At 36.1% G+C, this 26,376-nt stretch overlaps 1 protein-coding gene across 6 annotated transcripts in view; it reads right to left on the reverse strand.

The window, feature by feature from the left end:
- Positions 1-5,145: 5,145 nt before the first annotated feature.
- The window catches only part of TRPS1 (transcriptional repressor GATA binding 1), a 261,133-nt gene continuing 239,902 nt past the window's right edge, over positions 5,146-26,376 (reverse strand). For 5 of the 6 annotated variants that reach the window (XM_030937672.1, XM_030937669.1, XM_030937668.1 and 2 more), the window contains 2 exons: positions 14,925-15,047; positions 8,397-11,702 (listed from right to left, as the gene is read on the reverse strand). In XM_030937672.1, coding sequence (XP_030793532.1) covers positions 10,641-11,702; positions 14,925-15,047 — 1,185 coding nt within the window. In that variant the 3' untranslated portion in view covers positions 8,397-10,640. Of the gene's footprint in view, positions 11,703-14,924; positions 15,048-26,376 lie in introns of all 6 variants that reach the window. The other variant, XM_030937667.1, reaches the window with a different exon arrangement.

The raw sequence follows: 26,376 nt of genomic DNA on the forward strand, positions 1-26,376 counted from the left end.
TTGAATCTTTCCTTTTTTTTTTTTGAACCAGCTTTGCCATGTTGCTTTTTTCCTCATAAGTGGGTTAATTACAACTTTTCCATGAGCTCACTTTCCCTGTGAGAATTATATATATATATATATATATATATATATATATATTTTTTTTTTTTTTTTTTTTTTTTTTTTTTTTTTTGAGACAGAGTCTCCCTCTGTCGCCCAGGCTGGAGTACAGTGGTGCGATCTCAGCTCACTGCAAGCTCAGCCTCCCGGGATCACGCCATTCTCTTGACTCAGCCTCCCGAGTAGCTGGGACTACAGGCACCCGCCACCACACAGGGCTAGTTTTTTTGTATTTTTAGTAGAGACGGGGTTTCACCATGTTAGACAGGATGGTCTCAATTTCCTGACCTTGTGATCCACCCGCCTCGGCCTCCCATAATGCTGGGATTACAGGCATGAGTCACTGTGCCTGGTCTCCCAAATATTTTCATACTTAGTTCTCCAATTCTTTCTTCCTATTTTCTCTTAAATTTATTCTATCAGGCTCTCACACCCATTTCTCCACCAAAACTACTCTCATCAATATCACTATTGACCAGGGCCAGCTTCGTGGGCATGCAATACTCTCTCCTTAGTTTGCCCTACCCTCTGTAGTTGCACAGGGACATTCCTTACAATGGCCCTGAGTTTTGTTGAATGTCCTCTCACCATCTTCATATTCTTAATCCTTGAACAAGGGGACTTCAAATTTTCATTTTGCTATGGGCCACACAAATTGTATAGCTCCCTTTTCATATCAATGACCTTCATGTTGCTAAAGCCAATGGCCAATCCACTACATGTATTTGCTATGGTTTGGATATTTGTCCCCTTCAAACCTCATGTTGAAATTTGATCCCCAAACATTGGTGGTGGGCCTGATGGGAAATGTTTGAATTATGGGGGTGGGTCCCTCATGAACAGATTAATGCCCTCCTTTGAGGGTGAGATCTCACTTCATTAATTTCTGCAAGAGGATGTTAGAATGAGCCTGGCACCTGCCCCCTCTCTCTCTTGCTTTCTCTCTTGGCATGTGATCTCTGTACACATTGGGGTCCCCTTTGCCTTCTGCCATGAATGGAAGCAGGCTGAGTTCCTCACCAGAAGCTGAGCAGATGCCAGCACCATGCTTCTTGTACATCTTGCATAACTGTGAGCTAAATAAACCTCTTTGCTTTATAAATTACCCAGTCTCAGATATTCTTTTATAGCAACACAAAACAGAGTAAGACAGCATCATACTTATCAAGAGCAGATTTTATAAGATCAATTACTCCCTCGTTCTTGATATAGTTCTGTTTACTTGGCTTCTAATATACTTTACTCCTTTTGCTTTCTATCTCAGAGACTCCCCTTCGGTTTTGTTGAGTCTCCTGGTTTCCCGGATTTACAAATTTGGACCCATTTTTCCTTCTATTCACTTTGCTAGATGATCTCAGCCAATCTCAGAGTTCTAAATACAATCTATAAGCTAACGATTAACTCCCAACTCCTCTTCAGCTCCAACAGTCTACTTGACCTTTCTATTTGGATCTTAAATGTAGCATGCCCAAAATGTAACTCCTTTTCTTTCCTACACCAAATCTGATCTACCAATACTCTTCCCCATTGTTTACGGCAGATATTTTTCCTGTGGCTGAGGCTAGAAATCTTGGAATAATTCTTGACGCTTCTGTTTCTTTCACACCCCATATCCAGGCAATCTAGTTTGTTCTACCTTCAAAATGTTATCTGAAATTTAAATTACTTTCTGTACTTCTCATCTCTTACAGAGATTACTGAATTAGCCTCCTCCCTGGTATCCTGGCTTCTATCCTTGTCTCCTCACATCTCATGATTTACTCTAAGCATAGTAGGGAATGGTCCCATTAAAACATAAATCACATAACACTCCTGTGCTGAAACACTGAATTACTTCCCTACTTCGGACAGAAAAAAAGCTATAGTCTTTAAAGTGGCCTACAGTGTTCTAAATGGTCTTTTCCCCACCTTGTCTCTGTGTGCATTTTAAAATACTTTTTCTTTCGTTTACCTGGCCATGCTGTATTGGTCTTCTTGGTATTCTTCCAATTTACTAGGTACACTCTTTCACCTTAGGGCCTGTTTTCTTTGTTCCCTCTTTTAAGTCTTGGCTCAAATGAAACCTGTTTAGCCTATTGAGTATGGTTCCATCCACCCCACCTTGCCTTCATGCTACTTTGTTTTTTCACCAGGACACTTATCACTCTCTAACATGTAATGTTATTAATATGTTTGCTTATTTTGTATATATGTTTATTGTCTGACTTTTTTCCATATAGCCAGGGGTTTGGGTCTGTTTTCTTTCATTGATCTGTCCCAAATGTCTGGACTAGAGCCCAACATATAGTAAATACTCAATTAAAATCTGTTGACCAAGTGGATATTGTTTAATGAAGCGTGGGTTTATACTATATAGTATTACCAATGAATAACAAAATAACAGCAATGCTGATTTCACTAGAGGAAAGAATCATCAAGGTAACTGTAAAAAATATATAGAAAATATACCATCATAACAATTCATGCTTTGCAAAATCACTGCTCTCTCTCTCTCTCTCTCTCTCTGTGTATGTATATATATCCTTTTAAGGATACGTCAATTACATTGAGTAGTACCTACTATATAGAAAGAAAATATCTAAGGAAATCTAAGCTCTGAAGAAAATACTGTCTGTTCTATATTATATTAACTTTAAAAACTAGTGTGTAATCATGGTGATGGCAGGCTTTGCTTTCACATCAGAGGTGGTACACATTCTGAGAAAAAGTCTGTGATGTATTCATGGGTTTGAGTTCATAAATATCCCTGGGAAACTGCTTACAGTTTAGTGCTTGTGTAGTTTTAACTTGGAAATTAACTTTCTATTTATGGAAATAACTTAAGCAATTTCTATTATATTTGTTAATGTTTACTGCTTGTTTTTATTAAGCAGTAAGTTGGGAGAAGAACCAGCTGTTGCTTCATGTAAGTATTTTATATAAATACTACATTTATGAAAGATGGTCTTAGGACTACTGACATCCTGAAAGTATTAGATAACAGTATTATAAAACTAGAAATAAGATTTCATTATAAAATTTCTTATTTTGTATACAAATTGTTTTTTAATTCATTAATATGATCAACTCTGACATGAAAAAGCTCCTTCCTTCTATCTATTGTTCTATTTAGTTTTCTACCCCTGGTGTTTTCCCTCTAAAATATGACTTGTAGAGGACTATAAGGGCTTCTTGGGCATTACCAAATATTAACTCCAGCTACTTTTAATAGTTTTTGACATTTCTTTGTTCATGAAAGGGTAAATTTGTTCATATCAGTATGTTTTAAAAAGAGCACAACTGTACTTGGGGTTACAAAGATGAAGACCAGAAGTACAAAGTAATTTGCAGTATGAATATGCTGAAAAAACAGGGTTTATTTCTTTTCTGTGCCAATGTTCTTAGTCTTGAGCAAATCTCACTCCGAAGGAATCAGACAAGTGCTACAGCTGTGATTCTGTTGGGCTTCCTGGTAGATCTGGAGATAGACTGCAACCCAAGACAAACCCAGAGGAAAAGCAACTAATCTCAGCCCTTTGCCTAATTTCCACCTTGCCAGTTATCAGAGTTCACTATTGTTCAAGCTCCAGGAGTCATACCATGGCAATCTACTGGTGGAATTTATTCTGAACAAGTGTTTTGTTTGGCTTGCAGTATTAAAAAAAAAAAAAAAAGTAAGTAACATTTAAAACATAGGAGATTTCATATAAAATTCCCTTTGTCTAGTTTTTATTAAAAACTGAAAATCTGGCAAATGCAAGTTAAGCACTCTCCCTTGGCAATATGCTTAGGGCTGAAGAAAGACTACCTTTATACATGTGGAATGAGCTCTCCCGTTCCCAAAGTCTCTACCCAGCTGGCTGCATCCATGGAGGCTACTTGCCTACTCCTTTGTGTCCTTGTATGTTCCTTTTCTGGACCCTTGCTCTGTCCACACAGAGATGGGAGACCCAGAGGTGAGAGCAGGGTGACAATGCTGACTCACTCACTTCTCTTCCCTCAAATACCAGTAAATAGCTGATGGCTATCTATTCCTCCTCTAATGGGGTTCTGACAGTCCTGGGTGAGATCATGTGTATTCTTTATCTGAAGGGTGGTCCTTGACACAAGAATCAAGTTCTACATAAGGAAGTATATCACATTAAATGTTATTTTTACACTCCTATCTAGAGAACATTGCCTCCAGCTGCAAAACAAGGGCATTACCATTATGAAAGCCCATCAAAGACTCTCTGCTGTTTTCAAAACATGGAAAGAAAAAGGGAAAAAAGAAAAAAAAATAATAATTAGAAAGATTTGTTCCTTAATTTGGGCTCCCAAAAATGAGAAATGATTATATAATGAGGGGAAATACTGATTATTTTGAACTCTCCAAGCAAATCTTCTGAAGCAACCTATTTATATACTTTATGTTCTTTTTCTATTTTTCCTTCTGGTTAAAAACACGCAGGTGAGTCTTCCCAACATCCTTTCCTATCTGGATCTCTTCTGCCTCATTTCTCTTTCAAAGTCATCTTTCAGGGAACTTGCTCTGATTAATTTGATTTTAACCAAACAAACAAGATATTTGATATATTAATTTAAACTTTTTGAGATGATTGATTAGAATTTTTGCATCATATTCACGAGTATACTGAATTCAAAGTTAAAACTTCATAAGCAGGAGTTTCTACATATCGTAACATAATCATTACCCAATACTCAACACTCAATATTTGATACTCAGTGAATGTTTTTGAAATAAACACAATTTTTATTGTTAATCTTTCTGAATAAACTAGTATATATCTTTTTACACAAAATCTATCAATAAGAGATTGATTGGTTAAAGAAAAAAAGCAAAGCAAAATGAAACAAGTTGAGAGAATCCAGGCTTTATCAATATAAGTAATAATTTTTTAGAATGGTGATTTGATTTCACCATTTCAATTCAGCAGAGCCTGTATATATATATATACATATATATATATATATATGTATATGTATATATATTACAATGATCTGTATTTCCTATTGCTAGACGGATGAAAGTGAATCCATATAAACCATACCAACGCCGTTATGTGTAACTGGTGGTAAAACTTTATTATTCAAGTTTAGATGTAACAGACATCTTTGCTGCCTGAAGATTGTTTGCATAAGAAATACACCAAGAACATGTTTGTGAGTAGAAATGAACATGCACTATGAAAACAAAATAAAATAAAACAAAAAAATTTCATGTGTTGTAAGAACAGAACTATTATAGCCAACATTCTAATATTCAAATCAGGACTACAACTTGAATTCTTTTTCTTAGCAACATGAAATCATTCCATATGAAAGACATTTTCTGCTGGTGAATATTGCTGTAAGTTAATTTTACATTGGCATTTTGAGATGTTCCCCCCACATGCCTCCCCCGAAATTTTCCATGTGGTTGTCAAATAGTCCACCCTAAGGAATTTGGCATTTATTGTTGTGATATTTGCCTTATTGGTAGCCATTAAGAAACTATGGTTTTATCAGCCTAGTAACAGTTTTGCGTCTTCATAGTCAACACTATTGGCTGTCTAGTTGATATTTACAGCTCATCTTTAAGAAAAATGACCCCAACCTTTCCTGGCCTTTGGGAACTGACAGTTTAAATAACCCCCTTGGCCACATAATAATACTTGGCACTTCTATGGTGCCTTTCAACCAAGGATCTCAAAGTGCTTTACAAACAAGTACTACATTACCATTATTACTATTAATAATATTAATATATTTTTCAATTTTACAGCTGAGGAACCTGAGGCACAAAAAGAAAAAGTGATATGCTGCAGTTCATATGTTAAAAAAAACAAAACAAAACAAAACAAAAAAAAACAACCAGGGAAAAACCAGAATTCAGTTTTGGTCCAGAAGGACCATTTTCTCTGATAAAAGCTAAACATTATTTCCACGGTAAAGTTATTCCTGCTTTTCTCTGGTGTAGGACAGAGTGAGGCTTACAGCTCTCCCTTTCAAGAGAACACATGATCGTGCATTATGTAGTTTCTCACATGTGGATTACTCTTGAATTTCACATTTTCTTCATCCCTGACTTGACATACTTCTGCCCTAGCATATTGCAGAAGTTCTAATTACTGCAATTAACTAGGATGCTTTCTAAGCAACTGCACCACAACATGTGAGTCCACTGTCTATGAAACAGTATTGAAAAAACAAAAGGAAGTGCTCTGCAAAGAAGCCATCCCTCTGTTCTTGGCCAAGTCTTTCTTTGGGAAAATAACACTGCCTTCCAAAGTCCCGATGGGCGTCCTTCTATCTTCTTCTCATTTGCAGTTGCCTGCTGATAGAATTCCACCTAACAGTACCTACCTTTGGTTAGAATATTTAGTTTGATACTCAGGTTGCATTTCAATTCCTCAATTTTCTCTTGTGCCTTGGACAGTCAGCAAGCTTTCACCTTACTGGCTCACCAAAGATGCCTTGATTTTTTTTTTTTTTTCTTTTTTTTTTGCCATGGCTGTCAACCCAAAGACAGTAGCTAAAGTTGAGCTCCTCTCAACTTAAGGCAAAAGGCTGGCATACAGCACAGAAGCAGACCACCAGTTTCTTTACTCCACATTTCCACCACTGGATGGCAGATATTCCCCCTCTAGAAATGCATTAATTTTATTTACTAAACAGGCAGCAGTTGACAGGTCTCAAGACCGGTCACTTTGTGATGTTTTGCAGCCACAGAGCAGGAGGCTAATAATTATTTTAATAGCCATACTGAGACTCTTCAGTTTATTAAGAAAAATGTATGTCCTCAGGCATTTTAAAATATATATACATTTAATATTTTTGGAGCTGTATTTGCATTGGATCGTAATAGATTATGTGCACATGTGCAATTATAAACATAATGTGCTACCACAGGCTTCAACAAAGAGCTGTTAAAGAGACTTTTTTCCCTTCTCATTAATATTACCTTAGAAAAGAATCCCCATGCTTGTTTTCTAAAAATCTACCTTTACTAAAACAGAACAGTTTAGAACAGAACATCACTATCTTAAAAGTTGATTAAAAAAAACTCAATATGTCATGTAGAGAGAATTGGGCATACTCTTTTCCTTTTGAACTACAGAGTTATCACTTAGAGCTCTGACCTTTTCTCATATACTTGGAGTCATGTAGTGTCTCTCTCAATCCACAGCATTCTGAGGTGGGTTGGCTCTTTATTACTTTTCTGTCCCAAACAACAGAATGAATACAGAGGTGAGTGATGAGAGAAAGAGTGAGACTAGGAAGAGTGAGAACGCATGAGCTGGTCCTGGTCTAAAATTTGATCCAAAGCTCAATTTAGAACATACACAAATTTTCAGTTTTCAAATGGCATACAATTTTAGCTGGCACATCGTTTTCATCACAGGGGAAGCCTTTTCCAAGAGAGAAAATTCCTAAATCATCATGAAATTCCTCATTAAAAAAAGGTTCCGTACCATAATAGCTTGTTTAAAATCACAATTTAAGATAAAATAATTCAGAAATCTTAAATTAAAAAAATAAATTTTATACTATATCTTGAGAGATGGAATAAAGGCTTTAATGAGTCAAAAAAATAAGGAGTGTTTAGTGTTATAATAAATTTTTGTATCTTTTAGAAAAGCCCAACCTCTTCTCCACCAAAATATGTATAATAATGAAAGTAAAAATGAAAATAAAATTATCAATAATAAAGAAGTATGGAATAAGATCTATCGTGTCAATGCTATCCAAAAAATTCTACTAAAAAGTAGACTGACCATAAATATTCCAAGAATAGTGATATGTATTTTCCAATGCTAGTTATTACTACTATGTCTGTCTGAGAAAAAAAATTGAATGAAAATAAAAAGGCATACATGCCAAAAATAAAGAACCTATTTGTGTCCGACACACTAGAGAAATTGCTTAATGAGTAGTTTTGCCCAAAAAGTAATACTTGCCATATTGCCCAAGTTAACCAAACTTCTGGTGTTTTGCTGATTTAACCAGTCCACATAGATAATGTTGCTGAAAGATTGCCATGATGCATTTTGTTATTCTTTTTACTAAGAAAATTAAATATTGTTGTTTGGGGAATCTCCTCTCTTTTTTAGATCTTAATTGTCACCTCTCAAGTCTGGCTATATATTTTGAGATGTATCCATCAAAATTCCTAAGGAAGATAAATTACATCACATAATTTGAATGTCAAAGCTCCTCATTCCACTTCTTTATTTCAGTTTATGTGAATATTAGAGCTACGCGACAGGTGAGATCAGAATAAGGCCCATTAACAATGAAACTGAAGCAGAGGACTTAGTCCTGATTTCTGTCTCTTGCTTTCTCTTTTCTCTTTTTTTAATATGCAAACAAAAAATGCAAGAATGAAAATGACAACACAACATCAGAAAGACATTTTTTTAAACTTCATTCGCTACAACAGTCACGAACTGGTTGAACTCTACCTGCCATCCAACTTTAAGAAACGAAGACCCGGCACTGTGAAAAAGAAACAAAACCCAAACAAAACAAAACGATACAAAGCAACTGCGAATTAATGTAAAAATGGAGTGCAAATGCAACTACAGAATGCAATAAAAACATCAGCGTTGCAGATTCCAGCAACACTTATCAAAATAATTTCTGAAATGTTTCATATGAAACATAGACAAAGCAATAAAAAGAGGATATATGTTTATCATCTTAAGCATAACAATGTGAGTTAAGAGCTTAAAAATTAAAAAAACAAAAGTACTTGGAATGAATAGTGCTACCCTTTTTTTCCTAAGTAGGCATAAAAATATTTTCATTTCCTTCTTGTTTTCCATACCATTATAGCAAGAACTTTCATTTGTTTCATGTTACCGTTTACAACTTTAATGCACACACACACACACAAAAGGATATCTACTGCAATAGAAATAGTTGCTTCATTACCTTGTTTGCTACATTTGCAAATGTAAACAGCTAGGCAGAGCCAGAACTGACTCTAATGCATGATGGAATATCTTTGTTGCATACGTACACTGTAGAAAATAATTATTCAATATGTCAGGCACCATTATTTGAAATGTAATACATTAATATTTACTAGAAAAATAAGTTTTTTTTTTCCTATTTGTTCTCCCAACTTCTTTAATGAAATAAGTTAATCTGACAGTGCATCCAGTAGCTTGTAATATCTTCTACATCTCCGTGGCAAAAAATAAACTACTGGCTGGGACAATATAATGCAAATTATTAAAGTCAGTCCTTGTACATACATCCTTGTAGCAAGCATTGAGGCTCGACTAACAGCACCTTTAACCAATTATTTAATGTTCAGTTATTTAGCCCTATTTCCCTGAGCAGTTATGCTGAGGAGCTTTCCCTTCATGGATAGTTTTTACAAAGCCTTAAGTATTAAAAGTTCTATGAGGACATAATTCTAAGAATCCTATTTAATGCTACTTAACTAAATCTGTATACATGTAATGAAGGGATTGACTAGTACATATACCAACTGTCAGTCTGTGGTAACGTAACCTTAGACGCTGCCTGACCACAAAGTTTGGAAATTATATTTAACCAAAAGAAAATAAATAAATACAGCAGGTTACCTTATGAAGAAATGCCATGTGTTCTAAACAAATTAAACCCATGGTCTGACATTTGTATCCATCTATGCTTTTGAATTGAGGGGATTCCTTTAGTTATAATGTGCCAAGTGAGATTAGTAACCAACAAGAGGCTTAGAAAAGCAAATCCATACTGGCTCATCACACACAAGAAAGAAATACCTGGCTAAAATGAAATTACTACGGAAGCATCGAGGACATTGTTTTTTCAAATGGGTACGTGTGGACAAAATGAAATCTAAACCGCAAACAAAAGGACTACTGAGTATTTGAACATCTAAAGGACAAAAATATCAGAGAGGGTGTGCATGTGTATGTACAGGCAGGGCTGGCTAAAAACAGCGTGCCACCATCTGTCATGTTTCTTGCTGCACTCTAACCAAGCCTAACCACAGCTCGCATTTCTAGGTCAAAATCTGAAACATGGCCAATGAGAGAAGACTAAATTGAGAGGACGTCATTTTTCTTTCATTGCCCTGGATCTTCAATTTCTCCTCCTCTGCCTAGGGTTTCATGATACTTATAAATTTAGGCAACAATTTGTGGGTTTTGGAACAAATGGTCCAATGGCCAGTCCAATACTGCTTTAGTATAATAATATGGAAACCCTTTCAAATTCCAGACAGTTTTGGTCTCTTTCTTTATAAATACATTAATTCTAGTCTGGTGATATCTCTTATGGATGATTTCCCCAGTACATATTAGCCAAGATGGTTTTGACTTAACAGGTTTTAAAAAGTGATTGTTTACCATCTTCCATTCTTTCTCATTGACCATTTATCTTACTTTTTAATCTTGGTAACCTACTCATCAAAAGAAAGAATAATAAAAGAAGGGAATTTCATGTTGGATAAGGCAGGCTCTATGAAGTATTTTTTTAATAGGTCTCCATAAGACATTACAAGCTATTGAATTCCCATCAAGAAAACCTATTTCTATTTAATTGTGCTAAGTGCTAAGGTTTTACTCTTTAGGTTTTCCATTTTTTTCCACTTGTGCATTGTTCCTATGCAGGCCCCTCTGGATATGTGTTGTGAAGTCATATTTGTCCGTGCAAAGATGCTGGCATATGCTGCACTGGAAAGGTCCACTGTCACCATGGCAACTCATATGCAAAGCATACATCACTTCATCCAGAAAGACAATGCCACAGTGCACACATTTTGTTGAAAGTTCATCTTGAGTACTTCTATCAACTTTCTCTGTTTTTACTACATTCAAGGGACCTTCATTTTTTACATTTGGTGGTGCCTTCGTTTTCTCCTTGGAGGCACCGTTTGCAGTTGGCCCAGGTCTGGAATGCTTGATCGCCAAATCTAGAGGAATGTCATTGTCTGATCCAACAGCTGAAAAATGAGGAGGCAGATTGAAGGTGGGATAAGGCACATAGTTTTGGCAAGGATTTGGTAGGCCAGGCACGTGACTCAAGTAGTGCGGATTCCCAGGAACGGAGAGCTTATATTTACTCCAGAACCGCAGCCAATCAGCTTCACTCTGGAAGTCATTATGTACAAAGGGAAGTCCAAAAAGTGGGTACTGGTACTTTTCAATAGGGCTGCCTGGTGGTGAATAATTTGGGTGTTTCGCAGGTCTCATGTACTTTTCTATAGGACTGCCTCTCTCAGAACTTCCTTTCCCTTCAGATACGGATGAACTATTTCCTGGATCTCCAGTACTTTCCTGAGGACTTTTTATCTGAATGTGCAAAGGTTGCATCCTTTTGTGAATATCCAGAGTTTGGCTGACCAGGACTGGCTGCTGAGCAGAATGGCTTTTAGTCAATGAACCCTGGGCTTCGTATTTACTTAGGCTGGGGAGCGGAATTTCTCTCTGGTGACTTTCAGTTAGATGATCTTCTGACCTCCTCTCTAACGGGCTTCCATTGACTTGCTCCTCACTGCTGCCCCTCTGCTGTTTGTTGAGCTGCTCAGCCTGAAGTGCCTCTGGGTTAAGGCGCTTTCTTGTTCTCCTCCTAATAATCTGCTCACCGTTGTTTTGTTTAATGATGTTTAAAGGCCTGGGAGTCTGCAGAGAACACATACAATACATAAAAGGAAAACATTAAAAAATACATTAAAATGCATTAAAAATTCCTCACAAATATAAACCATGCTTAAGTTCAAAGCAGGGATAGGCCTTCTGCTGTAGATTTACTAAATCTCCTCCTTTTGCCCTAAGCAGGATCAGAGGAAGTAACCAAAGTGCACTATTTTACCCTAATTAAATCATGTCCATCTTTGCAGGGGAGACTGAAAACTTTAATCTACTTGAAAATAGCCTTTCCAAATGCAACAGATTTTGAAAGATTGCATCATTTAGTGATGAAACTGTGTAGAAAGTTACTTGAAGTGATGTGATTTTTCTGAAATTTTTTTTCAATTTTTGAGTTGTGTACTAAAATGCCAGCATACAAGAGTAACACAGGCGATACATATTGATAACAGTGGAAAAATTACACATTGCTATAGACAGAATAAGTTTATATGTTGAAGCCCTAAACCACAGTGTGACTGTATCTGGAGAGAGGGTCCTTAGTAGGAAATTAAAGTTAAATGAGGTTGTAAGGGTGGGGCCCTAACCCAATGGGACTGTGGCCTTATGAGAAGAGGAAGAGAAACAGATCTCTCTCCACTGTGTGAGAGCACAGATAGAAGGTGGCTTAGTAAGGAAGAGAGCCCTCCTCAGAATCCAACTTTGCTGGAACCCGATCTCCAATTTCTAGCTTTCACAATGTGAAAACAAAAATTTTGGCTGTTTAAGGCCACCCAGTTTATGGTATTTTGTTATGGCAACCTAAGCAACTAATACATGCATGCTTCTAAATAATTGCAAATGTGGATATAAAATATTAATATCAGAGCATAAATAATCAAAGATAAACTGACAGAATTGTGCAGAAATATATCAGGTCATCAGAGCAATATAGAGGGATTTTTTTTTATTCTCACTTCTACTTCTCTCCCTTTAATAATATATTTGTGATGAAAGATTTTACTTAATAGGTGAAGCATTAGTTTTGTGTTGAAAATCTAAATTCATGTGTAGCTTTGGTTTAACTATCTGATCTGTCACTCTACTCTTAAAGTAAGTGCTAACTTTCATTCAGCTTAAGTATTTTGTTTAGCTTAAACATTACATGATTGGTATTTATGGACATGTTCAACAGGTATTTATATAATATGACTTAAATCCATGGATAAGACTGTAATAAAAACTTTACTTGCAGTTGGAGCTCTTTGATGTATAAAATCAAAGGAATCAGTCTGATAAATTAATGCATATTTATAGGTTAAAAATTTAGGATAATCTTTAAATGAGCTAAAGTCTGATTTTTCTAAAAGATTACTGAAATCAGAAAATAATTTCTACATAAAACATGACTATAAATATAAATTTATAAATTTGTAACTTTATAAATTATACATTATGTGTATATAATGTATAATTTTATAAATTATAAATTTTTAAATATAAACACATATTCATAAATATGTTATAATAATATATATAAATTTTAAAATAAATATAAATATAAATACAATTTGTAAATTATTCCTAGAAGTGATACACTTGAATGCAAGGGAGTACCTCTTATATCTTGAATGAGTACAACTATAAATCCTTTCTTGAACATTTCTGTTGTTACAAATGTACTTTGAAGTGAAGAAAGATAACACACTTATTGACAATTCATTGTTAGTTTAAGAAAATGTAATGCAGCTTAGTTATGCCATGTGCATTTCTTTTGCTCAGATTTACAAAGGTTTACAAAGAGTTCATATTAGCATTATAAACATATGCATTATTTAATCTATACACTGTAAAGAAACCTGAAATTTGCATAAATTCCTTTTTTAAACAATCATAACTTTTGTGTCAGTTTTTGACATGAAATGTGAACATAACCTTTATGTATTTCAATGTATGGTTTTTTAAAAAACCTCAAAACTAAAAACATCTTACCTCTGGACAGATGAATGTTAAAATAATTTTTAGAAAATAGTTTAGCTCCTATCACAGTGGTTAAATTACCATAATCTGGCAGAGTAGTATTTTAATTTACTTTTGGCCTATGATTGGCCAGAGTTCAATTAAAATCATTAATGTCAGTTCCCATTAAATAGAAGCTTATTGCTATGCTTAAATGATGAAGGTTAAAAAAAAGTAAGTTGGTATGTGGTGGGGACAGAATCTTTCTACTTGCTACATGCTAATAACTAAGGTTTTTACAGGTTGCTGCCAATTAGTATTGTTAGCAGCATGGATTTTTTAAAGAGTGCTTCCAATAGTCCATATATGAGAACGTTTTGTCTAAAATTGTATTCCCTGTAGCCATAATGTATTCACTGGCTTGTGCTAAGAGCTATGGTAAAATGCCAAACAAAATGAAAAAGGCACAGGGAAATAAATTTCTGTTTACGAAGTGGGGGATTCCTATTTTAAAGTCAGCTCTTGTCAGCAGATGAACTTTCTAAACTAAAAAAAAAATCCTTCAGTAAGTCAAATCCATATTCAGATGGAGGATTTGTGAGTTTTAATTTTATTACAGAATTCTAACTAAAATTTGAGGAAAAGTAATTCAAAGGACCTCCGTGAGCCAAAGCCAGCTGGAGATCTTAAAAGACAAAGTATCTTTGCACCTTACTCTACTCTGGTGTGTGTGCTATTCAGAACTTCAGATACCTTATTGAAATACCCACTGAAGGCACTGTGGAGATTCATGTGATATTCTCTGATCCTAGTTCAGCTCAGAACTGTCCTTCCGAATGTGTCCCTCCAGCCCCTAAAGCGGACAAGATAACACTTGCGAATTCCAAAGGTAAACTAGAAAATACTAATTCTTTCCCTGCCTTTTATTTTATACTGAACATGAAAGCGTCCTTTTTCATTTTTAAAAACGTTTTGCATATTTCTGAAACTTCTAAAAATTTTCTCCTTTTTACCTAAAATAATTTCACTGAATTCTGATAACCATTAATTCAACTATCTGCTGTGAAGTTCCCAGAAATCAATCATTTTCCTCTTTTATATCAAAAGAAGCATAATGCATTACTAATGACCTCAAACCTGTCTCCCCATCACATCTAAGCCACTTTCACCATAAATCACACATGCACCCAAAGTGACTGTATTAAACAACCCTGCAGGGGTTGGCACTGCAAGCCAGGGAATGGGACTTATCACACCACAGACCAGGCCAACACTGCTTTATAAAGCTTTTCCTGAAAGAGTGGAACAAGTTCTTACCGAGTGAAGCTTCTGGTAGAGGCCACACGCATTGCATACATATCCGCCATTTGCATTCTTTCGCCAGAGAGAGGTCTTTGTGGTCAGGCAATTGGCACAAAAAACACCGGAGCCTCTACGCCTCTGAAACAGGGGAAAAAACCCAAGGTCAGAGGTGAGTCACATGATCAGTGGAGTTAGACCAAATCAACCCAGGAGTTTTGTCTTTAAACTAGCAACAATGACAGTATAAAACCACACTGCCCATAATGAGGTCAGGTTCAATTGTGTTTAATAGGCACCACTGATTTTCATTATAATTAACCCTACAGTGATGGATGAGGTGTGTGGAACACCAAAGGCTTTTCACAGAAACAGCTTTAACTTTTTGAACTTTGGGTTTTATGGCTTTAATGATGGCTCCTAAATGCGGAACCCTAAAACATACCTTTTAAAAGTGTCAAAACACAAGTCAAAACGACAGAACATGGCAATATGTTTAATACACTTTGGAAAGGAGGAGCACATGCCACCTGAGCTTTAAAATATAGTCAAGTTTGGAATAAATGTAAACCATTTAAAATCAAACTTGATTTGTGTGTTTTTGTATGTCATTCATGTAACGTAAGTATTAAGAGAATATAAGACACTCAATTCTGGTCTTTCGTTTGCAATTGTAAAATCTGAAAGATTCCTCTATTCCTCAAACATGAGAGGGTTTGGAGAAACTTCAGCCAATTAAAAGTACAGTATTACTAATGAGAACCCTTATGAGGTACCTACTTAAGTCAGGCAACACAGACCCTTCAATGGCTATTTATTTACTTTATTTGACTTAGACTTGGAAATCACAAGGGTTTCCAAATACAAATTGATTCTAGTGGCCTGAGTTTTGTAATCAACAGGTTCAAAATACCTAAGAATATTTAAAACTAGATAATTAGTATTGCTTGTTCCATTCTTGCTATCAAGTAATGATTCCATTAAACTTCTCACTTAAACAAAAGTCAGGCTGTGTTTGTAGGCACAAATACTAACAGGCAGGAAATGGAATTCTCTTGCTGAAAAAAAAAAAAGAAAAAAAAAAAAAAAAAGAAAGACAGCCTGAATTGTAGTTCGGCTCTCCTTTCTCTAGGAAGCAAAGCCTTTAATGATAAAATATGCATGTTAGATAAGGAGTGGAAAAAGTCTTGCTGGAACCTAATTTTATTAGAAATTAAATATTACATGTGCTATAAGTCAAAATTTCAGGGATTCATAAAATTTAGGCAATTTATTTAACTCAAGTCCATACTGTAGAAGAGTGGTATCCCTGCCAAGAAAATACAATGGTTATAATTGTACTCTGATACATTTCAAATGGAAAGCTTTCTGCAGACATAATTTTGGCTTCAAGACTGGAACACTTTCTTGGCATTGAAAGGGCATTTGATTCATCGGGTGTTTCACAATGTATCACTAAAAAGACCTGGTGAGCAGCCAGTTCCCTATAGGGTAATTTTTCCATCCAGATGCAAGTGCTATCAGAGGCCCTCGTCAGCTAAACTAATTATGATCTTGCAATTGCTGATGCCTGCTCACTCTAACATTCGACATCCTCCATTAATCATCAATACAAGGAAAATGAATGAAACGTAAAGAAATGAGGGCTGGTAAACTGCACAGCCATAAAAATCTGAAATGAGAGCAATAACTTAACAAGATTGGGGGAATGTTTTTAGTGAGCACAAAGTCAGGCTAACAATTGCCCTTTTAAACCAAGAACACGATTTCATTAGTGTAGCAGGTTGTGCTACTTTAGGTGATGTAATAAAAACTAGATTTTCAAAGATAATCTCTGGCTCCTCTTTTTCTCCTTCCCCCCACCCAACTCTGGACCAGGAATGTATCATGAGTTTCTAAGTCTCAATAACAGCAATAACAAATGTTGGGTGTCAGTCTGCAAGTCCCAATGAGGGCCTACTGCAAAAGTGGACTGCTGCTTCCCCCAAAATCAATGAAATATTAGAAGTTGTGTTTATCAAACATTTTGGGGATGCCCTTTATGCAAAGTAAACTGGGAGCCTAGTTAGGTTATAACTGTGAAACTTTCCTGGGGCTATCCTGTCATTTTCCTAGATCTAAATAACATGTTTGCAAATAAACACCAACTTGATACACACAAGGGCAATGTAAATGTCCATTGGGAAACTAACCCACATATATGGCTGCGGCTCAAATGTGAATGTGTAACCATTCACTCCAGCCTGCTTTTCTTTCCTTACGCCCTGGGTGCTTGACACACCATGCCAAAGTGGGTGTAATCCTGATTTCAGTGAGTGTTTCAACCCTTGCACAAGTTGGTGCTTAATTCTCTTGCAAAGAAAATGCCTTTCATTAGATAGAGGGAAAATCCCGAAATTACAGCACTGGTTTCCAAAAGCACAGCTTGCTTTAAAAGCAGCACTTAGACTCCAATATAGTTTGCTATATTTTAGGTAAACCATATCACATTTTAAATATATCAGGAGTACTTTGAATACACTTATTCAGAGTCAGTAGAGCTTGGAGGTTAATAATCAGATTTAGGTGTCAGAACACTCGTATTCAAAACCTGTCTCTGCCATTTGCCAGGCACAACACTAGGCAAGTCACTTAACCTTTCAATGCTTAAAGTTCTCCGATCTTTACAGTGTTAGCTACTGTGATTCTTTTTTTTTTTTTTTTTTTTTTTTTTTTTTTTTTTTTTGAGGCAGAGTCTCACTCTGTCACCCAGGCTAAAGTGCCATGGCGTGATCTTGGCTCACTGCAAACTCCAACTCCCGGGTTCAAGCAATTCTCCTGCCTCAGCCTCCCGAGTAGCTGGGATTACAGGCATGCACCACCACGCCCAGCTAATTTTGTATTTTTTAGTAGAGATGGGGTTTCTCCATGTTGGTCAGACTGGTCTTAAACTCCCAATCTCAGGTGATCTGCCCACCTGGGCCTCCCAAAGTGCTGGGATTAGAGGCGTGAGCCACCACGCCCGGCTACTGTGATTCTTGTGTGGATTAACAGATGCAATTAAAACAGTGCTAGGGATGTAGTAAGTGCTCAACTCCTATTTGTCAAGAGAATTCAATTATTATTTCTTTTGTATGAGAAAAATATTTTGTTAGTTTTCTTTTTAGCCCTTGAATCTTGTAATTTAATATTTGAGAGATACTTAAAACATAAGGTTGGATATTGTTAAATGTGTTTCTTTCATACCAATCTTATCAAATATGAGAATGGAAAGTTGAGTCAGAGTGAAATATCTAGGTGTTCGCACCTAGAATTCAATAGGAGCAAGCTTGCATGGGGGTGGAGAGTGGGAGGTAGGTGAGAAATTCTTTCACACACGAAGTTACCTCCCATCTAAACATATTTAGTACTTTGGTAAGCCTAGTAGAACCTTATTTTTGGTGCAATGAAAATTTCTGGAAGCAGCAGAGAAGGTGGGAGAAGTAGGGAGTGAGTGTCCTGAGCTGTGTCACTGCAGAACCACATCTTTCTAAAACACCATACAGATGCGAGTCCTGACCTGGTCACACGGTGTACAGTGTAACCTGGCAGGACACAGTAAGGGATTTCCTTTGAAGTTATCAACATCCTTAGCCCAATCAAGGACAGGGAAGCAGCCTGTTACCAAAGGAATGCAGAGTAGAAGCCTTCTGAGCTCTAGTTTCAAAAACAAAACTTGGCTTTAACTTAAAGAAAAAGAAAAGCACTAACAACCTTATTTCATTCATACTTTATCCTGCATGGCAGTTTTAAAATACTTTGTCACTCTCCTTTGCAGTAAGCCTATATTAAGGACAGAAATCCCGTTTCCTAATCATCATTGAGTATTGTAAGGAATAAGCACCTAGGACAGTGCTCTGTTAGGCTAAATATTAAGAAAGTTGAAAATAATCCTGCCTGCTATTATTTCTATCGTTATTTTTTGAAAAAAATATTTTAGGAAAAAAAGTAGTGTTTTTTTTTTTTTTTTTTTTTTTTTTAGTCCCTTTTAAATGTCTTCCATTTAGGCTGACAAATTAATCTGGAGTTAGGCAGAGACGGTTGATGATGTAGAAAACACAAGCAAGAAAATTCATGGTCCACTCTTACTTTCCACACTTCTTTTTTTTTTTTTTTTTTTTTTTTTTGAGTCGGAGTGTTGCTCTGTTGCCCAGGCTGGAGGGCAGTGACGCGATCTCGGCTCACTGCCACCTCCACCTCCTGGGTTCAAGTGATTCTCCTGCCTCAGCCTCCCATAGCTCGGATTACAGACACCCGCCACCATGCCTGGCTAATTTTTTATTTTTAGTAGGGTCAGGTTTCACCATGTTGGCCAGGCTGGTCTCCAACTCCTGACCTCAGGTGATCCACCCACCTCTGCTTCTCAAAGTGCTGGGATTACAGGCGTGAGCCACCACACCCAGCCCCACATGTATTTTTGAGAAGGAGCTGATGCCAGGTACTTGCTAGGTGCTGGGGGTAGCTCTCTTTTATCTATATCATTATAGTTACAAATTGTTGATGGTTCTATCTGTGTCTGTTTATGTTTAAATAATAAATTTCTCCTTTTCCCACAAGCCGTCTTAAGAGATAATAATTTGTACCTCCATCACCTCGTGCGTGAGAGGGAAGAATTACGGGTCATATGGATAAGCTCAGTGCTGGGAGGGAAAACGGGTAGGAATAAGTAGCTAGCTGATAACACCAATTGGCATTCTTGAGGGGCATATATAGCACAAATCATACTCTCCTCTCAGACTGAGGGAAGACTGCCCACTCACACATGTAAAGTCACAAAGAGTAGTGGCAGTCTCTGCCCCTAAACTGCTCTAAGTTCACCTTCCACATCTACGTGGCTTCAACGGAGGGCAAGAGTGAAGGAGGATTGACTGAAAACCCAAATCTACATCAGTCAGCTCAACTCAAAATTTCTACAGAAAAAATTCTGGAATCAACAGTTTGAGAAAATGATTGTTTGCTTTTCTTTTAATGCTTTGACCAGTAAAATTTAGGTTGCATTTGTGTTGTCTCCAGGCCATTTCCGTTGGCTGGTAATTTCCTATGTGAAAAAGGATGAATAATGGTACAAACAGTTAACTGCAAGGAGTTTCGAAGCCAGTGATTGCCTGGCAAATGCTTTTCAGTGATAACTGGCATGTCTTTTGAGCCCCTGATCCCTTTCGGTATTTCAAATATTATAGCCACAATACTGATTTTCACAACAGTAATGTAGGTGATGGATCTGAACAATCATCAAATAGAAATAGAAAATGACCTACCTATCTTTTAATATGAATACACTTTAAATCCAATGTAATTTTTTTCCTCCCCTTTAGAGTAAACCAGTAAGTATAATGACTAAATATTTAAAACAAACAAAACACAACACCTTTTTGTCTTTAGGTTCATGGCTAACACCAACATGAGGGTTACAATAGTTGAAATTTTCTCTAAGTTTCCAATTCAAGTTTTGCTTTTGGGAGACTTAAATCTTTAGTCAGCTATATATCATTGATAAATAGCTGAGCCTTGGCATACATGTTAGAAAACCCAGATATGACTTAAGACATTTTTTATTAAATTTTAAATTGGTTCAGCTGTTTCTATTCCTGATTTTATTTTATTATTTGAAGACCAGCCAAATATAAAAATTTTAAGGTTTCCAAATCTCCAAATTTTGAAAAAGAACTGATTTCATCTGAAGTAAATTTGATTGAATGATTTATTAAAGTGGCTTAACATTTACAGACATGGATATTCATCTTCAAGATAATAAAGTTTCCATTGGTGAAGGAATTTGTGAAGAAATGATCTTTTACAATAATTTTCTATGAATAAGAACCATACTGAAACCATGTAATTACATAACAAGCCTTGATAGGCAGAATATTTACTCACATTTTTTATGGTTTTATATCTTAGCCATTTTAAACCAAATTCATTTGAAATTTGATTCATATCATGTTAGTATGAATGTACCTCAAATATTTTTAACTCTTTAAAAATTTTCTGTGTTTATTTGATTATATCAAAAATTCTTTGCAATGTTCATGTTAGCAAAATGCATAGATGGTTATGATCAAAGCTTCTGGTATGATTTCACAGTAATACAATTTCAGTGATAAATTAATTCAATTAAGTTCTGGGAGTAATTATTGCATGTCCACCATGTGCCTGGCACTGTGCTACAAGCCAGGTCACAGCATAAGACAAACATGGTCAGTAATCTTGCAGATTTTCCAGTGGAATCTTCTAAAAACATACTAAGTATGGAGCTAAAGTAACACAAACAGAAATTGTTCATGAACATTGACAGTTTAAATCATGTGAATTACGTGGAAACTTTTCTGAAGATACCAAAGTATTTCCCATTCGTAAATCTCATTTAAAGGCTAAAAGTTACCTAATAATCAGAGGGGTTACTTCCCGTGCTCCTTTGCAAAAATGTGTAATAGTTTAAGTCATTTCAGAAACAAATTAATACTTGTTTATTTTCTCATTAGTCATAATGTTCTATCAATCACATTGTTCTATTAGCTACCAATAGAGTTGACATGAGTATATGTGTTCATGACTGTCACATATGTAGGTGATATTCAGTAATTGTTGATATTCAATAATTCAGTAAGTGTTGAATATTATTTTAGTTCTTATCTCTATCATTCACCACTAGGAGACATCGAAGGCCGTGTCCCTGCCCTCTTCCCCTCCAAAACAGAATTAACCAGCTGTTGACTACACACCAGTAGATCCTATGGAATATACTGAATTCAGGAGCTAAAACAACTTAAAAATAGATGATAGTTTGCAATAAACACCTTTAGATGAATAGCCAGACTCTTACCAGGAGCACAGGCTGGCCAACAATCGGACAAGAGCAGGGAAAGCACTCTGCCAACAGAAAGCAATAGTTTACCAATATCCTGGCCAACTTTTGTTTCAAATAAAATTGTGAAGAATCCTTTGAAATGGGCTGTACAGCATGTCTTTGCCTGCTTTAAAACAGTCCTCTTTGCCCTCAGATTTCTTGCCAAAAACCTGAAGGGACTCTATCAGGTTCAGCCAAGCACCCATCTTATAATCACCATAGAGCTTGGAAACAAAACCTGTTTACCCTGCTTATTAAATTCACTTCCTCAACACATCAGCAATGATAATGGAGACCAGTGTAAACTAAACTAGCATCTCTGGCTAAGAGCAATAGAACAGTTTTTGTTCCAGGACATGAGGCAATACATACTCTAGTAATCATACCTTGCATTGAGATATGAATACATCTAAGACTTATCCCACTGACAACGTCGCCACATAGGGAGCTACCCAATATATCAGGTAATGCTACTGTGCTAAACACATTAGCTCCATCTCTTCTGAGATGTAACTGGTGATTCCAGGAATGACATAGCCTAAAATCACTATTTCCCTATGTAAATCCCACTCTTTATTCATACAGATTCTTTACATCTCAAGGTTTTAGAAATTTATCACACAGATATAAAACCTATTACACAGGTCTGAGGACCCCATCTCCCTTCTTTAACCCCATATTTGGTAACTAACCCCATATTTGGTAAAGGAGCAAACAAAACACCCTATGTCATAATGAAATTACATAATAGAATCAGAATTGGAAAAACCCAGATTTTTGGAGTTCTTACCATGTTGTTTCTGTAATAATGTTCTGCCTTTACAGCAAGTATGCACTTGGACAGCTAAAAATATGGTTGAAAATTTATGTCTGCACTGTCTTTTTTTCATTCCACGTGAAAGTCATTATTGTTAAAAGAACTACTCAAGTCTCTCAGTGCTTCTATTTTTGCCATCATGTATCTGTTTTCACCCTTCCTTCAGCTACAACAATGGTTGGAAAGTAGCTCTACAGGGACTTTCTTCTATGCCAGTGCCAAAATCTGACACTGGAAGGAAAAAATACAATAAAAGGCCTTTTGGAGGCACAGTTAAACAATTTTAGCACCTCTCAAACTTCAGTGTGTCAGCACAAGAGTTGATTCTTTTAATAAATCTGTTGCATATTTTATTTATATAATATATTTAATAAGCAGATTTATTCTGGGATAGGTTCACATTCTAAAAATAAAAATATCATAAAAATATCAGTGATGAAGACCTTTCTAGAAAAGTCCTGAAGTCCAAAAGTCTCAGCTTCTAGGCATTTAATTAGAGAGTCAAATCCAGTTATTAATATTTCATGTATTACACCTTTCTAGGGCTGCCTTTATAATATATAATGACATTATAATTTATAATGTCATGATATATTTTTAAATTTATAATATATAATGGTTATTTTGAAAGAAACAGAAAGAAATCAATAATTCTCTTCATAGTACTTAACATAATAACTGGTTTATGAAGTGTTGCCACCCTTGAGGCAGCCATATACACTTCAGTCGTTCCTTGATGGTTTCTCACACTCTTGGGGATCATACAATCTTTTGGTGAAATTTATGACACTCCCCAGAAAAAACAAAGTGTAAAATATTTTCCAAATAACTTTAACATGGTCAAAAGCATGTCCCTCACAAAATGTATCCAAAGATTTCCTGTGGATTTGAGTGCTGATGGAACCAGATCCCAAGATTAAGAACTCCTAACACATATTTATCCCAATTTAGATTTACAGTGAATTACTAGTTATTATTACTCTCCTTCTATTGATGAAGTATGAAACTGACAATAGTTCTTTGAATTATCCAGCATCAAAAAACACATTCTCGTCTCTAAGTCTAGGCAATAAGATAGGATCATATTCTAAAAAGCATTTTTGGCCAGGCGTGGTAGCTCATGCCTGTAATCCCAGTGCTTTGGGAGGCCAAGGTGGGAGGATTGCTTGAGGCTAGGAGCTTGAGATCAACCAAGGCAACACAGCAAGAACCTCTCTCTACAAAAAGTTAAAAAAAAATTAGTTGGTTTGGTGACATACATCTATAATCTGAACTAATCTGGAGGCTGAGGCGGGAAGATGGCTTGAGCCCAGGGGTTCGAGACTATAGTGAGCTATAATCATGTCACTGTACTCCAGCCTGGGCAACAGAGTGAGATGCTGTCTCTAAAATAGATACATAGAAAATTAATTAAATAAAAAAGAATTTTTGAATCAATTATTTAATAGAATCCTCTTGTTTGACTACCTTTGTCCCTTTTTAAATAATCATCATTGTACATGTGTTTGTAGGATAACATACGATAGGACTAGTCTCATTATCTAATATCCTCACAATGATCCTAAGAGGTAAGTATTGTTATCATCATTATTATTATTCCCTTCACTTTATAGATGAGAAAACTGAGGCTTAGAAGCAATTTGCAATTGCTGAATAGTAGGGGTAAGATACAAACCTAGGTTGTCCTCACTTGAAAGCCACAGTGAACCATGTTTCAGGCCTTATTACTAAAGAGGAGATTGGGGAATTTTTACCAAAAATATTTCAAAATATCCTGGCCTTAAAGAACCCTTATCTCTTCAAACCACCCAATAACAGCTGATTGAAATTATGCAAGTTTTGAGGTACCAGAAAGAAATGAGTCATCCTTCATCAGATATGGCAACGAGCTGTTTTGAGGTCGACACAGTCATAGCCAGAGGAACAGAGCACTTGGCTGATGGAGGGGCAGTGTTGGGGAAGGGGGAGGGATGCAGTACATGTGTTTTGATCCTGCTGTGTCAAAAAAATAAAAAAAGTATGTGAAAGAGGCCGCTGCTTAAAAGCAGAAGTTGGTGACACCACTGACTTAGCCTCTCATAGCGCCTGCTACATGGGAGGTTAGCTGCAGATGAAAGTCTCTGTTTGCTTTTGCAGAAGACTTGGCTAGAGTTGGGGCAAGAAAAATGGTGCTGGGGTTTTGACATGCTCTGTAAACACACATGTTCAGGTAACAATTTACTAGATTTCTTTTATATATGTGTATGTTCCAAGGCAGAGACCTTTTGTGATATTTGGTATCATTTTTATTCAAGATAAATTACTGGCAATTCTGAGAGATGAGGTTATTCTACCAAATTCCTCAAGAATCAGATAATATAAAAATATTTTAAATAATGTCTGCTTAAAAACTCCCTCACTATAATATATAAAACTTCATATTCTTCATCTATCTAATATGTGATGTACTTTTGCCTTTCATCACAGAACAGTAATGACAAAAATACTCCTAACTCTAAACAGTTTTTATAGGCTATCCAATTGAAAGAATTCAGTACAAGTCAGATGTTAAAACACAGGCTTTAGCCTGCTCAGCAGAAAGATGGCAACCACTGCTTATTTTAATATAAACAACAAAAACATATGAGAATACATGAGTTAAATATACAGAGGTTCAAAACAGTTAAAAGAGTTAATAATAAACTATGAATGTGTCCACAAAACGCCCCTGATACCAAATATGCAATTTGGATTAAATACTTCACAGACTATCTCGGGAATACCTCTGGGAACATGCCATTCTCTCTGACTTTTAGAAACACGGGGAGTGAGGTGGTGGGAGACTAAAAAAAAATGAACCTGAATTTCATTTATTTTTGAAACTATAAATCATTACAAATATTATCTCTCATTTAGTTCAATTTTGTATGTCCTCAGGACACATAAAATCGTAGGTATTTACGGATACCTTTCCAATGATTAAAATAAGCACCTAATGTTATGTCACTATTCAAACGAAAGATGTGTCTTTAAATAAGAGCTCTGTGACCACTACTGGTGAAAACGACCATGAGCAGATAATTTCATGATAGAGGTACTGTGCAGACAGGGAAAACTGAGCTGATTTCTAAAGTTTTAATAACATGATTTTTAAAAGACAACGTGGAATTATGAATTTCCTTAATAACGATGTAATTTTGTAATAACTGAAATCTTTCACGGGAAAACTACTTCTTCAATAACTCACCCAGTCAATTACACAGGGAGTCCTGTAATAGGCTGTCCCTACTCCCTGCCCCGTCAAATAGCTCACGTACACGACTTCCTTTTCAATTACCAACTTGTCTGCAGTACCATCTGTAAAAACGAACACATACCTTATGCTGCCAGTTTTTGCTTTTGCACGTCCATTAGTGGGACAGGCTGCAGCTGCTCAAGAAGAAAGCAGTGATTGTCTTTGTTATGTGTGTATATATATATGTATAAATTCTCTCTTCAGTACCACCAGATTAGCTCAAGGTAATACATCGTCTTGGGTAGGAAACTGCACTCATATTAGCCTTACTCGCACCCGGCTCTCTCTGTGATCTGGAGTTTATTAATCACACTATATCGCATACCAAAGTAAGAACTACCTCATCGCATCAAGCATTCTGGAGACTGCCCCTCAGTCATCCGTACCAAAAGGAACAGTTAAAGCTGTTTCTCACTTTGACATTTTGTACATCGAGCAGAATATCAGGAAACCAAAACTGAGACCTGGCAGCCCAACTTGAGACACAAAACTCCTGGTGAGTGAGATTTTATTT

The sequence above is a fragment of the Rhinopithecus roxellana genome, chromosome 9 (genome assembly GCF_007565055.1).
Source record: "Rhinopithecus roxellana isolate Shanxi Qingling chromosome 9, ASM756505v1, whole genome shotgun sequence".
Lineage (NCBI taxonomy): Eukaryota > Metazoa > Chordata > Mammalia > Primates > Cercopithecidae > Rhinopithecus > Rhinopithecus roxellana.